The 15,101-nt window shown below is 37.5% G+C and overlaps 1 protein-coding gene across 2 annotated transcripts; it reads left to right on the forward strand.

Annotated features, from left to right (window-relative positions):
* Positions 1 to 3,039: 3,039 nt before the first annotated feature.
* disp2 (dispatched RND transporter family member 2) lies at positions 3,040 to 14,970 on the forward strand (the record flags this gene model as incomplete). 2 transcript variants are annotated; one of them, XM_079854248.1, is made up of 8 exons in its annotated part: positions 3,040 to 3,393; positions 8,957 to 9,364; positions 9,465 to 9,497; positions 9,791 to 9,914; positions 10,549 to 10,676; positions 10,772 to 10,869; positions 10,973 to 11,070; positions 11,485 to 14,970. In XM_079854248.1, the coding sequence occupies exons 1-8, from the start codon at positions 3,302 to 3,304 to the stop codon at positions 14,968 to 14,970; spliced, it is 4,467 nt and encodes a 1,488-aa protein (XP_079710374.1). In that variant the 5' UTR covers positions 3,040 to 3,301. The 2 variants fall into 2 exon arrangements, with proteins under 2 accessions (XP_079710374.1, XP_079710375.1); XM_079854249.1 differs by having other exon boundaries at positions 9,468 to 9,497.
* Between the last annotated feature and the right edge of the window lie 131 nt (positions 14,971 to 15,101).

Raw genomic sequence — 15,101 nt, forward strand, 5'->3', positions numbered from 1 at the left:
AGAACGTGCGCACTGTAATTTAGTGTAGTAACTGTGAGCTGTGGTAACGGCCCCTGGGCGTGTCCTACCGCTCATGGCCAAATAATCACCTCCCACACAATGCAACCTCAATTGACACACACTAAAGACGCTCTGTGTTTTTTACCATTCCATTGACCTTTTGAAGGATGTATGTTAAAGATAATGTACATTCAGACCCCCATTATCGCAAAATAAATCCTTATAGGGTTCAGGCAAGAGGCGAACTGACTGTTAGTGAACGAATAAATAAATAAAACACACTGACATGAAACATTGATTGCTTGAAGTGCAATTATTAGATTATTTTAGATGATAGCTTGAAGAAAAATAGTCCATTACAGAATTTAATACATTAGAAACAAAATAAATGTATAGCCAATTGTTTTTATTAATCTGCAATCCAAGTTACTGTTTACTGTTTAATTCAGCTTATCTCTACCCGTTTGTTGTTCTCCTGAGCGCTGTTTTCGTTTTCTTGCTTTAACTGGGTAATCTTAAGCATTTAGCCACGGTTTTATTCTCACTATAAAATCAATTTTGTCTTTCCATTTTTATTACTGTCGCAAGTTCTTTCTTCTGTTGAACAAAAAAATAAGATATTTTTTAAAGAATGTTGATAACCAAACAGTTGACCCTAACCCTATAACCCTAACCCATTCACTTCCATAGTAGGGGGAAAATACTATGGAAGTCAATGGGGCTTGTCAACTGTTTGGTTACCAGCATTCTATAAAATATCTTATTTTGTGTTCAACAGAACAAAGAAACTCATTTTGTGGGGAACTATCCCTTTAATGTGCATCACTTAGAAACTGCAAGGTGAGCTTACCTCTTTATGTCAGTAGGTGGTAGCAAAGTATCTTAGGCCCACCATGTATACCTTCCTTTTATATTTAACATGCATACCAAAGATTACATTTTCAAGGTTTTTTTTTTTTTTTTTTAGAATGTATAGGGGAATATTGGTTATTAAGTACAATATTAGGATGCAAATATGTGTACCACAGATGGTGAAAATGCATCTCACATGAACAAAACACTCTCATCCTAAATGTCAAAAAATACATCATGGGCCTTTTATTAGGCCTGGTATTAATATACTTCTTGGGTGATTCTATTGCAAATGATCGGCTGAGACACATTACGTTTACAAATGATAATAACATGCATTTCCTGTGAGATCAGATTTCATCATGTTAAGGTTCAAAAGAAAGTGAAAATCCTAAAACATTGATGTAATAAAGTCACACAGAGTTAATGTCTTATTTAACACATTATATATAAATGTGGTCCAATTTTTGTTGTACAGTTGAAGTAGTTTTAAAACTTAACATTTCCTCCACTTAGTGTCTGACGAAGAGTGAATTATAGTTGCTTGCAGTATTATTGAAAGCGTTTTTATAACTATAAAACTTTTACTGGACTAATGTGTAGTCAGTGACACTAACACCAATCAAATCCACCCGGTAGGCTACACATTATTTTAAACCCAAACAGTTTAGAAACACAGCAAATGTTATTTCACTCATATATCTCTTGCCACTGAGCCTTTTCTCACTGCTTTTTTATTAAGGAAATGTGTCTTTCTGTCTTGAAATACACCAAGGAAATAAAACAACAATGTAGCACTCACTGGGAGAAATGTGCCACTAGAGATTACTATAACTGCCAAAACAGAAACACCCATGATCTGAAGCAAACATGCTCGAATAGATTCCAGAGACAACACTGTGGGCTTAACACATATCATGTCAAAACTCGTTGAGTTAAGGCACATGTGAGAAAAGGTATTTTTCTAGCACACTGTCTGTACAGAATAGTGAGTCATAATAATAATAAATAATATATTACTTTGGTGCCATTTAAATTTGTAATGAATTTCATTATAGTCTCATCATCTCAGCTCAGTGTGTGATGTTCCCTTTCTGCTATAGTGTCAAACATAAAGCCCAATAACTGTGTAAAATAATGCTGCCTTCCTCACAGTCGAATAACACTATAAATACATGGTCGTTTGCATATAAAATGGATATTCTATCAGCAGTATCTGATATAAATGGTTGTATCGCTTACATTTATCAGGATCTGCTGGACCAACCACAGATCATTGTACAGTAGCTTTAGAAACAACAGAAACATTTCCACCATTATTAGCCAGGAAAAAGGAGACCTGCATGCCATTAAATAGCATATTATAGTTTTTTTTCTTGTAACAAATTTAAATGGTAAAATAATAATAATAAATTGTAGGAAATTATAAAGAATGCCCTTGAGAACAGTTCCCAGGAAATCTACCTAATTTACTCTTTTGTGAATGTATGCTATGATTTTACTTTTTCTTCAACAGCTATTGCAAAAAACTAAACAAAAAAAAAAAAAAACAGGATTTTGTACAACATTCACATTTAAAGTCACCATGAAATCAAAATGAACAATTCATATTTTAATAGAATATTGTTGTATTTATTATAAATGATTTGTTTGTGTGCATAATTTTTTTAATTAATGTGCCCTCTTAATCTTTAATCAAAGTAACTTCCCCTCCCTCGTGCAGCAACATCTCTTCTCTTCTCTGATGACGTGTTTACTGGCGTGAGGGCGGGGCAACGTTTCACTCACATGACATCACAACAATAGCAACCCACCACCATCCAATCAATTCCTGACGGACAAAATGAAGTCCAGCCCTAAAATGTTTCTTGTTTGACAAGCCATTTCACTCGGATTTTCTAATAGGAAAGAAAAGACAATCACAACTTCCGTTTCATGCCGACTTAAACAGTTGTTTGAACTATAGATGTTTGAAACCAACATAGCTAGATAAAAAGCATAACTGTGTAATTGAACTTTTGACTCAAAACCATAATATATAGGCTACTACTAGGCTATATTCCATTTCGTTTGACAGTTAAACATGATAACTGGAACGTATTGCATTGTAGGCTATGCAGCAAATCATTGCGGTCAGCTACCGGGTCACATGACTTTAAAAAAAAAAAAAAAAATTAAAACATAATTTTCGACATTTCGATATGGCTTTGGCTACAAACCCTTGCAGTGTTAACGCGATGTGGTTTTGTTCTCCAGCACCACCCTCGGGTGAACAGCGCGCGCTCAACTCACTGTCAACACCTCAGATCACACGATGAAGCAGCCTCCATATACACACTAACGCAGGCTTTGCCTTCAACAGCACGAACACAACCCGATACGATTGCATTTCTGCACAGAATTATTGCCTACATCTGATAGTGACAGGCGGATATTAAAACACTAAAGCATGGATACCGTGTCTATTTCTAGAGTGCGTGATGATGATGAAATCACAGATTCATCCACGACAGAGGGACCTTCTCAGGAAGAAGCTCAAAGGTACGTGTATACTGTACGCTACTGTGGATATCAAGCATTATAAGGCTAATTGTTGGAGGAAGTGTGCTTGTGAGCGAACGCAAGTCATTTCAAAGGTTGCTTTTGCAAATAATCAGAAATAATGAACGTGACGCTTTTTAAGGTGTCCCTCTATCAGACCCACTTTGGCTTTTGTTTACAAGGGAAAATACAATTCTAGGAAAAAAACCCCGAGCAATAGGTTGAAAGTACAAGGAGATCACGTGTAAATACTACTACTACTAGCCTAAATACTATAATTTATTGGATTTGCGCTTATTTTATCTGGCACGAGTCACGACCGCTGATAAATATGAATTATGAATTATTTTCAGGATAAAAATCATGCTAGCCTAACGTATATTTGACTGACAATGCACATGCCATTAAAAAGATAAAGATTAAAAACTCTTTAAATTCTTGCAATGAATGACAAAATAATGTTATAATGTCAGGCTATATAATAAGCACATTCCTTGTGTCATTTTTTATTTTATTAAACATCATAACATAATCAAGACATTCCTGTTATGCAACACTTTTTAGCTTTGTGAATAGTAAAATTAAGTATTTCTAAATGGTATGCCATATCATAAATGTGGTATAATCATCTAAACTTCATTAATTATAGCTTGTGAGAACTGATGTGATATCAACTTTAAGTTAATTTTAATATTTTTTACTGCAATGTTAATTCCATGCAATGTTTTGAAGTGAGATATGATCTTGACATTCCTGATGTTTTTATTCAATCCTGTTAACACAGTTTCTTTAGATATATTTACATTTGTAAATGTAAATCTATTTATTAGATTAATAATAATAAAAACATTTTTCGGGCTAAATCCATGTTAATTTGCATTTGTTCTAAAAAAAACTGCTGTACATCTACTATTCAAAATGACATTTGAGAAATATTCCAATTCCTTTAATGAATGGCAAAAAAAGGAGAGGAAATCTTTTTTCTATCCTCATTAATCAGGCATGTTTCATTTGTCTGGAGTAATTCTAATAATGAACTACACGGGGATCTAGGACTCTAAATGGAGGTGTTAGACGACTGACTCTGAAAAGGTTAATCACGGGGCTCATTTGTTACTCTGACTTAGACATTTTGCTTCAGCATACTAGGTGTAGATTCCCTGTTCTGCAAACATCAACAATGATTAACTTTCATGACAAAATCTTTCTGTATATCAAAGTATGAGCAGATGGTGAGATGCGTTCTCCAGCTTTGGTGGAGAAGATCCAGCTGAAGCTGCAGTGACTCATGTTTGAGTGTGACCCTCTCAGGAGAATCCTTGTCTTTATATTCCAATGCGATCCGCACACATTGGCCTCCCTTACCAGCGTTTGATTTGTTAATCAAAGGTTTTGTTCCATGTTATTATCTGTTGTTTATGTTCCTTAAAATGGCTGCACACAATCTTACACACAAAAGCAAGTGCTTCATCTCCCAAAACTGTCACAAACAGCCTGGGAGATTTTATAGTCCGGTGGCAACGGCATTAATCTGAATCTTTTGGTAAATAATTACATTACTGAGATGGCAATCAATCAACTTATGAATTATATTGTTACTCTCATCAAGTTTCATTCAGCCTGCATGTGTTCCTAGAAAGTACAGTATGGTTTAGTAAAAAGGAAAGTTGATTATTAGATTTTAGGATTAGTCATTCAAATTCAGACCATTTAAAATCGAATTGATTATTAAAAATATGATTTTAGCCAATGTACAGCAGCTACTTTGCACTTTGCGTGCAAGAAGATGTGCCTATGAGCAGTGTCACAGAATCGGTCCAATTATTTTTGATCTAGACTGAGTCACCATGTATCAGTGGCCTGAAGTAAATCTCGTGCAGTGTAAGTGTCCATTATACTGCATGATATTAGTCAGTGATTGTCAGCCAACGTGGCTGATGTCCACTGAAATGCTGAGTGCATTTGTTCAATCAATTCAGTTTCTGTTACATTTCAGGCATTTATTCCAGATCATGACTCCTACCATGTAAGTTCCACAGAGTATAAAGCTTGAGGGAGATGGGAATATAAACTGAGCGATGTTTTGTGCTGAATATTTATATGCACATCATATGCTCATACGATTTGGTGCAAAGGGAGCAAACAAATTAAGTATTTAGTAAATATTTATGCTTGCTCCAGTAAATATTTAACCCTCTGATGGTCTTCGTTTAGCAGTCACACTGGGGGCCTTCCCGGTCATAAATGACCGGACACCTAAAAATGAAACTTCCTCCATCCCAGTAAAAACCAATGCAATTTATTTTTGTTCTATAATATTTATTCTTTTTAATTTAGAATTTTGAGACAATTTGATTGAACTTATTAATATTTATGCAATATTTATAGTCCATTTTTTGACATTGAAAATAATGATTTATTTTTTATTTTTTAGATTTAAAAAAAAAAAAATTCTATGCAGTATTTTCAGGTAAAATAGAGACTAGGCTTTCAGAAAAAAATCAAAAAAAAAAAAAATCATCAATTTATTAATCATAAAATTAAATAAAACATGATATTGCATGGGTTTACCACTAGATGCCTGTATAGCTCTAAATGGAGATGTTTGTGAATTCTAGTTGTTTTTGGACCAAATTACTTACTTTTAAGATGTGGATTGAATGTATTTTTTTAGAAATTCTCAAATAATACTTTTTGCCAAGGTTTATAACATTTTATTAATTATTATTTTAATAATTTTAATAATTATTATATTAATTATATATGCATATATTAATTATAATTATTAGTTATGTTATGTTTTTCACTCTTGATGTTTTAGAGCTTCACCCCTTCATTGCTGAGCATTTTTTTTCTGCATCGTGGCTGATTTGTAGAGAATTTTTGTGTTTTTGTCAATTTCCCATTCATTTCCTATGGGGGTAATTTTGACCGAAGACCAAAATCATAACTAATTTTTTTACGACCACTTAGCACGCTTGGATCATGAACTCAATTTTTTTGTGTGTTCACATACCTAATGCCAGAAAAGTCACCAAGTTTCGTAACATTCTGATGAAGCTGTGATTTTTAAAAATTCAAAACAGATTTTTGTAATCTGAATTTATTGGTGTGTATGTGTATAAACGTGTGTTTGTATGTGTGTGTGTGTGGGTGGGTGTGAATTTTTTGCACTCTTGATGTTGTAGAGTGTCACCCCTTTACTGCGGTGTACTTTTTTTTAGAATCGTGTCCGATTTGTAGATTGTACAGACAAAAATTCAGAGAATTTTTGTGTTTTTGTAAATTTCCCATTCATTTCCTATGGGTCGGTCATTTTTGACCGAAGACCACGAGTGTGACTATTTTTTTTACGACCACTTAGCATGCTCGGATCATGACCTCAATTTTTTTTTGTATTCACATACCTAATGCCAGAAAAGTCACCAAGTTTCATAACCTTCCGATGAAGCTGTGATTTTTAAAATTTCAAAACAGAAAATTATTCGGTCAGAAATGACCGAGGACCATCAGAGGGTTAAGCCGACTTTAGTTAAAGAGGGTATTTTATGAGCAAATTCGCTCTGGAAATTACAATCATATCCATTAAGCTTAGTTTTCCCTATATCCTTGAGGTATTCAGAGTCATCCAAAGTGCAAGATTTCTAATGTCTTTCCTTGTCTGCTGATGGACTGATTTCACCCTTACATTCTGACAGGCCACAACAATCACTTCCAAGTCCTGGCAGTGCAGACCGCCAGACACGATGTACCAGCTGCAGAGCTGTCAAATCAAATTATGCCTGTGTTCCTTTTGATAGCCATCAGAACACCTGCAGAATGCGCACAACCTTAACCCATGATCCTCATCAGATGCTGAACTGAAGTCTTTTATTAACATATGTAGAAATTTGTAACATTATTGATTAATTCTGCAGAAAGCCTTGTAATGGGAATCTGCTAACAATAATAAGCGAGTTCATAACACATTACATTGCATTATAAAATTTCCTGATGCTATTTACAGCTCTGTGTTTAGTAATTGATCCACAACAAAGATTGCCATGTTTTATTGCAGGCTACTCTGAAAGTTAATGGAGATGAAACAGCTCACATTGTGCAGAGAAACATTTTAAGCATTTAGGCCAACCAAGATGTTCAGTAATGGGAGAGAGAAAAGGCATAAGGGTTAAGAGTCGAGGCTTTGTTTAATCATTATTCAGACACGTCTGGTTCAAAAGTCTTTTTATTTTCCTTGCACATGATTTATCCTGGTTGTTTATTTTGTCAGTGGCTAAATGGGATCAGTCGTGCATATTATAATCTGCCCAATTTAGTTTGCACATTTAAAGAAACCAAAAAGGCAGCTTATTTGTTCCTTGGATACATTTATAAACTTGAACAGCAGTCATTTGTTTGTTCCAGTGTTTGCATTGCTTGTCTCCCTGGTAATACTAAGAGTCATCTATATCTGTGTAAAAACAAGCTTGTTAAAAGCAAATAACTTAAAACGTCATACTTAGTAGTGTTTAAAAGAGTAGTTTAATGTTTTCTCACACCAAACCTGACACTTTATTTGAAATATGGTAAAGAGGGATAATTAGAAACATGGTTTATATCATGACACATTTGATCAATAAATCTTATACTGTATACTTTAACATTTCAGCACAGTAACAACTGATGGTTCCCCATAAAGAGCCATAATAAATGTTCATAATTAGTATTGTGAATATACTGAACGAAGAAAAAAATGAACAGGCCTACTGAATCTTAAGGTTTGGTTTTTCAAGGTGATCTACATTATTCAGCAGTACATTTTAAGCAGTTGTCGCACTCATATTTTTTCTGAGCAGTTGAGTTGCAAGTAGGCCTATAGTGAGATTTTTTTGATCTAATCTGAACAGGCTTTTTATGCGGTTGACAGGGTAAACTGATGGAGTCCCTCCCACTTGGCCTAATTGGGTCTTCAAGCATTTCGCTGATACATTTTCCAGACATTGCTTATCTAATATATAGAAGACACTCACTAACTATAATAGTTGTAAGCTGTAAACATAAATGTTAGAGGCACATTAAGTTAAGTATTTGTGGGACAACTTTATACATTCTATTTGTTGGTCAACATGATGGATTCAGGCATTCAATGCGCATGATCTGCAAATATGCTAAAGTTTCTTTTTGTTCATGTCTGACGCTAACAAATGATTAAACGTTCAATATCAAGTAATCAAGTTACCAAATTGAAGTGTGTATAAAAACAAGTGAAATCAGCAGCAAAATATGACGTTAAATGCAGTAAGAATAAACACATTGTGGTCTCAAAACAAGAAGCCGTTTACAGCTGATTTGGCACTTAAACAACTTAGTCAATCATAACCTAAAAATGATTTTGATTTACAATTAATTAAATGGTTAATTTAATGAGTGGATCAGTTAGTTCTTAGCTCATCAACTGCAGCAGTCTTTAAAAAAAAAACATCATTGCGTCTTGTGAATTCTTCATGTCGAAATAACTGTAGGAAAGGTATTTTTGTATGTATGTTACTTAAAACATCTGATTTTGCGATTCTTTTATTTGCAGTGAGATCCCTGAGGTTTCGCTGTGTCCTCCGGACAATGACAGCACAGAATCTCAGATGTGTCCGGTCAAGATAGAAGAGAACCAAGTAGACAGCGACAGTCCATTCAAGTCAAACTCCTCTACTCAACTGCACCGTCAAGAATCGCAGGGCTCTGGATCTCATTCACCACAACGCAAAAGATGCCCCTGCTGTGGCCACCAGCCTTCGAATGAAAGCAATGTATGTCCAGGTCAAAAGAATGCTTACCATCAAGCAGACTTGCATTCAGCGAGTCCTGTTAAGACTGTCCATAGCTGCAGTCCATCGCATCTGCCTTCGTGTCACAATAAAATGCAGTGCCATTGGCTTCATGGATCTCATGATGCCAGTAACCACAAGCCTGTACAGCGTCACATGGTGACAGTGAGGTCCAGACCCTTTTTCTATTATTAATATCATTCTAATGGACATACATCGAGTTGATTGTAAACATTTAAATGTGTTATATCTCTATGTTTGTCTTCTTAGTAGGAATGATGGCCTGCATAGGATACCAAGAAGGTGAGATGCTTTTATAGCAACTGATGATAAAGATGTATTTGTTTATAATAACATCACATGAAATTCAATATTAGGATTACTATTTACAGTAATACAGTAGTGCACATTAACAAATTAGCCTTATGTTCAATATTAGATTTAAAGGAATCGGGAAGAAGCATTTAAGCATTAGGCTAATGTGGTAATGTAATTCTAAAATGCAGGGTGGCAAATACCAGTAGTATGATGCAAGTTAATGTGCCATACAGCAATTAGATTCAATTTGACCATTTGAACACCATTGATTTTTACAGCTATTCCCAGGTCATAGTGGAGTACCCAATGACTGTACTCATTTCATGTACGCTAGTTCTGTTTGCCTGTTCCCTGGCTGGGATTTTGACTGGTCCTCTGCTAGACTTTTCAGACCCTTTGTTGGTGAGTATTTCCATGTTTATAATATAGAAATAATGAAGTTTAATGCTTCATGTTAATGCATCTGTTTGTACTAAAAAAAGAAAGGAATTCAATTAAACATACTAAAAGTGAAAATAAGTATCAAAGTTGTAAGATTAAGTTTAAAACAAGCTATTTTAAAATTCACAGTTGCAACAGTTACAACTGAGAGATATAAAGTTTGAAAATTACAAGACATTTTTACATTAATGCCCGATTTCACAGACAAGGCTTAAGCCTAGTCCCAGACTAAAATGCATGTTTGGGCTGTTACTGAAAGCAACTTGCACTGACATATCTTAAAATATGTCAGTACTAATTGTTTTGTCTCAAGATGCACACAAGTAATGTTTTTTGCTAAAGCACGTTTATAAAAGTGACTTAAATGACCTAATTTATCTAAGGCCTAATCCTGCCTTAATTTAAGCCCTGTCTCTGAAACCAGGCCTAAGAGTTTATTTTCTGCTTGAATACATTTCTGAGAATAAACTGGCCAACGCTGGACTTTAGATCTTTAGAATTGTAAATTGGCCTCTCAAAAGACTTCAATTCATTTTTATAATGACTTCAAAGAGTTTCTGCTTACCTCTCATGTGTCTTTGATCGGATCGCACAGGGATTTGAACCTCGTGGAACAGACATCAGTATCCGTCTAGCAACCTGGATGAGGTTACAGCAAAACACTGGGCCTGGAAAATCATTGTCCCCAGTTCCATGGCAACTCACAGAAAGAACTACACCAGGGTATTTCTTGGCAATCGTATGATGCTAAACACATTGCTTTTAATACTAAATGATTGTATGTCATGTTTATATTGAAAAACATATTTGTCTTACAGAGAGGGCACAATTAGATCTGAACCTCAGTTAAGAGAACGATCAAGGAGAATGTTGCACAGAGATTACGCTGAGCACAACTTTTTTTGTAATGCCCCAGGTGAGATTTTATTCAAGCATTTCCTAACCTAATAAATCAGTAAATGGAGCACAGCATGTTTTATGTGATGCTGTTTTCTGTCACCTAATCTGTGGTTCTGTAGGAGAGCGCTATGCTCAGCTGGTCTTCCGCTCTGGAAACTCTGCCAGTCTCTGGAGTCTAAAGGCAATTTACTCCATGTGCCAGATGGAACAGACACAGGTAATCCAAGGACTATATTTTTCCAAAAGGATAATATTCTCAAGTTCTCAAGAAAAAAATAAATGCAGTTGTTTTGTTGGATATGTGATAGAATCTATGTCAGTGTGTGTTAATAATCAAATTCATATATTACAGGATGGAATCATTAGTGATCATTTGTAATCATAGGTACTTGTACAGGCAGTTTGGTTCTGAATAAGAAGCTATACAAATACATTTTCAATTTAAAAATAAAAGATTCATAATTTTTTTTTTTGGTCAAAGTCTATATTTTAGCATGTATATATGCAAATGGTATGTACAAATACCTACAAAATATGAGACTGAACATGAAAACTGAAAGCAATACAACTCTTTTATATTTGCAATCTTTTTGCTGTGAAATGCAAGTAATTTTTTTCATTATCATTTTAGATCCGTTCAGGGACACAATTTGATCAACTCTGCCAGGTCAGATCAGAGTTGTACGGCTCCACAGTGGAAAATGAGTGCTGTCCAAGTTGGTCTCTGGGAAACTACTTGGCTCTGCTCAATAACGTTTCTTCCTGCTTTAGTCTGACTCCACAGCATGTTTCTGAAAGCCTTGGTCTGCTCAGATTCTGTGCCCCTTACTACCATGACAGAAGCCTGGTTGCATCATGTACTGAAAGAAGTAAATTTGGCCGTTGTGCATCTGTCCCACACCGCTGTAAACTGTCGAGCATCTTCCAGATTCTTCATTACCTTGTGGACAAGGACTTCCTGGGACCACAGACTGTTGAATACAAGGTCCCATCTCTAAAATATAGCGTAGTATTTCTACCAGTGGAGAAAGGTGATCCATTGATGAAAATTTATTTGGACCATCTAGAGGGCCGCGAGCTCACCTACAACACCACCACCATAACAGGAATGGATTTGGGAATTAAACAGAAACTTTTCAAGTATTATTTGGCATGGGACTCTGTCTATCCTGTTCTTGCAGCTCTTGCACTTTTGTTCACAATGGGAATATATCTCAAATCACCATTTATAGCAGTTATGTCACTGGTGTCTGTCCTTTTATCACTTTCCACCTCATATTTTTTCTACAAAGTCGCATTTCGCTTGACATTTTTTCCACTCCTCAATCTTGCATCAGTCCTTGTTCTTTTGGGAAGTTGCCTAAATCAAGCCCTGACTTTTGTTGATTTCTGGAAACTACAGCTAAGCCACAACCCTCCAGCTGTCCCTGAGAAGAGAATGAACCGGGTTTTACAGGAAATAGGATACTTGATATTAGTGTCAGGTCTGACATCTAGCATCACGTTTTACTCAGGCTACATAAGTAGCATCACTGCTGTGAGATGCTTCGCTGTATATCTTGGCAGTGCTTCGTTAATAAACACATTATTTGCTCTTGTTTGGCTTCCTTGCACCCTCATTTTGCAGGAACGCTATGCTGAGCTGTCTTCAAACCCTGTTGCAAAGGCAGCGTGGAAGCCCTGCTGCTCAAAAAATACAGGTGGATTCTGGGAGACAAGTTCAAGAAAGCGCTGTCTGTTTACCTTGAGGCAGAAGCTTCGGACGTTAGGCCGAGGGTTTTCTGACACATCAAACCTGCTTTTTTTAAAGATCCTGCCTTGTGGAGTAGTGAAATTCCGATACATATGGATCTGTTGGTTTGCAGTTCTCGCAGTCGGCGGAACGTACATATCATGCGTAGACCCTGGCATGAAACTGCCGACTTCGAACAGCTGGACAACTCAGCTGTTCCGTTCCAGCCATCCCTTTGAGAGATATGATGCTGAATATCGTCATCAGTTCATGTTTGAGCGAATGAAACAGGGAGAAGATGAACCCATGACGCTGACTCTAATTTGGGGCATCGTTCCATCAGACGATGGTGACCACTTTGATCCAAAAAGTAATGGATCTTTAGCTCTTGATCCAGGGTTCAATATGACCAGTCCCCAAGCCCAACTGTGGCTCCGGGATCTGTGTGGAAAAATTCAAAACCAGAGCTTCTATTCTCCATTATCAGCTGACCAAGAAACCGCAGAAGTCAATTTGTGTTTTGTCGAACGTTTGATTCACTGGGTTTCTATACGGCGCTGTTCAGAAAGCGAGGATGCATTTAGCTTTTGCTGCAATAATATTCCCTTTCCGTACCCACCAAGTGTTTTCGAGCAGTGCCTTAGCATGATGGTGGCAGAACAGTATGCAGAGGGGCGCTTAACCAGTGGTGGAGGCCTGAGGTTTGATTCGGAGGGTCGAATCACTGCCCTTGTAGTAATATTCAAGACTGTACAACTTTACAGCTTCAACTTCGGCAGAATGTCACAGTTCTATCAAGAGATCTTATCATGGTTTAATGGGGAAATCTCCAAGGCTCCAGTGGGACTGCAGAAAGGATGGTTTGTAAGTCAGCTAGGCTTATATGACTTCCAGCACTGCTTGAGTTCAGAGACATTGGAGGTGGCAGGCTTTTCGGTAGCTCTCACATTTGCACTGTTCTTACTGATGACGTGGAATATTCCATTAAGTGTGTTTGTGTCCATTGCGGTGGGAGGAAGCGTGTTTGCTACTGTTGGTCTCCTTGTGCTTTTGGAATGGCAGTTAAATGGTGTGGAAGCACTCTTTATTTCAGCAGCTGCAGGTCTTTCTGTTGACTTTGTGGCCAATTACTGCATTTCATACAGCCTGGCCCCACACAGTGACAGACTAGGCAGGGTTGCACATTCCCTGAAGAGAATGGGTTACCCGGTAGCTACAGGTGCTGGGGCATATTTTTGTGTGGGTATTATTATGTTACCTGCAACTGCATTGCTTTTCAGGAAGCTTGGGATCTTCCTCCTGCTTGTGAAGTGTGTTGCATGTGGCTTCGCCACTTTCTTCTTCCAGTCGTTGTGTTGCTTCTTCGGCCCCCAAAAGAACTGGTGGAGCATAACCCTACCCTGTGTTTCAAAGCAAGCCACTGAAAATATACTGTCGTCCTGTTCGACTACAGAACAAGGGACCACCAATCCCGCAGCTAATGGGGCATTTGGCTGTGGCACGGGTTCTCGGGTTCGAAGAAGTTTTAATAAAGAAAGCGAAGGCTTTCTTTGCCCCAACCAGCAGCACCATAGAAAGCGCCAACCGATCGGAGGACGGGAGCCAGAACAGTACGAGCTGCAGCCACTTGCTTGCCAGTTGAGCGACAGCTTCGAGAATAGCACTTGCACCAGCAAGCTGTCCAACAGACCTTCTGTCCTTTCCGACGACATTCAGTTCTGTGGCCTTAGTCCAAGGCAAGACTATGATCGAGTCAGCATTGAGGCTGACAGCGCTGTCATGTGTAGCAGGCAGCTTAAGGGTTGCAACCCACCTCCAGCACTCCAGACCTCATCCCCGTACAAAGAGAATATATTGCGTCCTGTAGTTGCTCCTCCACAAGATGCATCTAAGGAGAAGGTTTTGTGCAAGAAATGCAGAGGCCAGACAAGAGGTGGGCTCCAACTTTGGAATGTCTCTTTATCGTCTTCCTCAAGCATGGAAGAAATCATGATCACTCAGACTACAGACACTGTCAATGAAAGGTCACTCTCAATAGATGAAGCCACTAGCTGCCATCTACACAAACGGCTTTTGTCATGTCAGTCTCAGAGTTCCATGGAGGGACTCGAAGACTCCAATGAGACCTGCTTAAGTGAAGTAGAACCTGCGATCTTAGTCTCTCAAGCTGTTAAGATCGAGGAAGAGTTACAACCTGGCCACCTTAATGGCAAGAGAGACACTTTACGTCTGTCCTTGAAGGAGACTGTATATGACCTTGCCTCCCCGGGGTCTGGTAGGGTGAGGACCACACAAAGTGAGGTGCCAGTTATATTACCCAACAGCAAACCTGACATGCCCGATGTCTGGATAAAAAGGGACGGAAAAGGTGAAGGTGGCAGCTGATCAATATTGTCAACACACTGAGCAAATCTAAACAACCACAGCATGGCCAGTACTTTATATGTTGGGCTGAACTTTTGTACTCAGGAGCAATTACATTTCGGAATTTGTCTGAAAGAGACCTAGGCAATGTT

Source organism: Squalius cephalus (genome assembly GCF_949319135.1).
Source record: "Squalius cephalus genome assembly, chromosome: 20".
NCBI lineage: Eukaryota > Metazoa > Chordata > Actinopteri > Cypriniformes > Leuciscidae > Squalius > Squalius cephalus.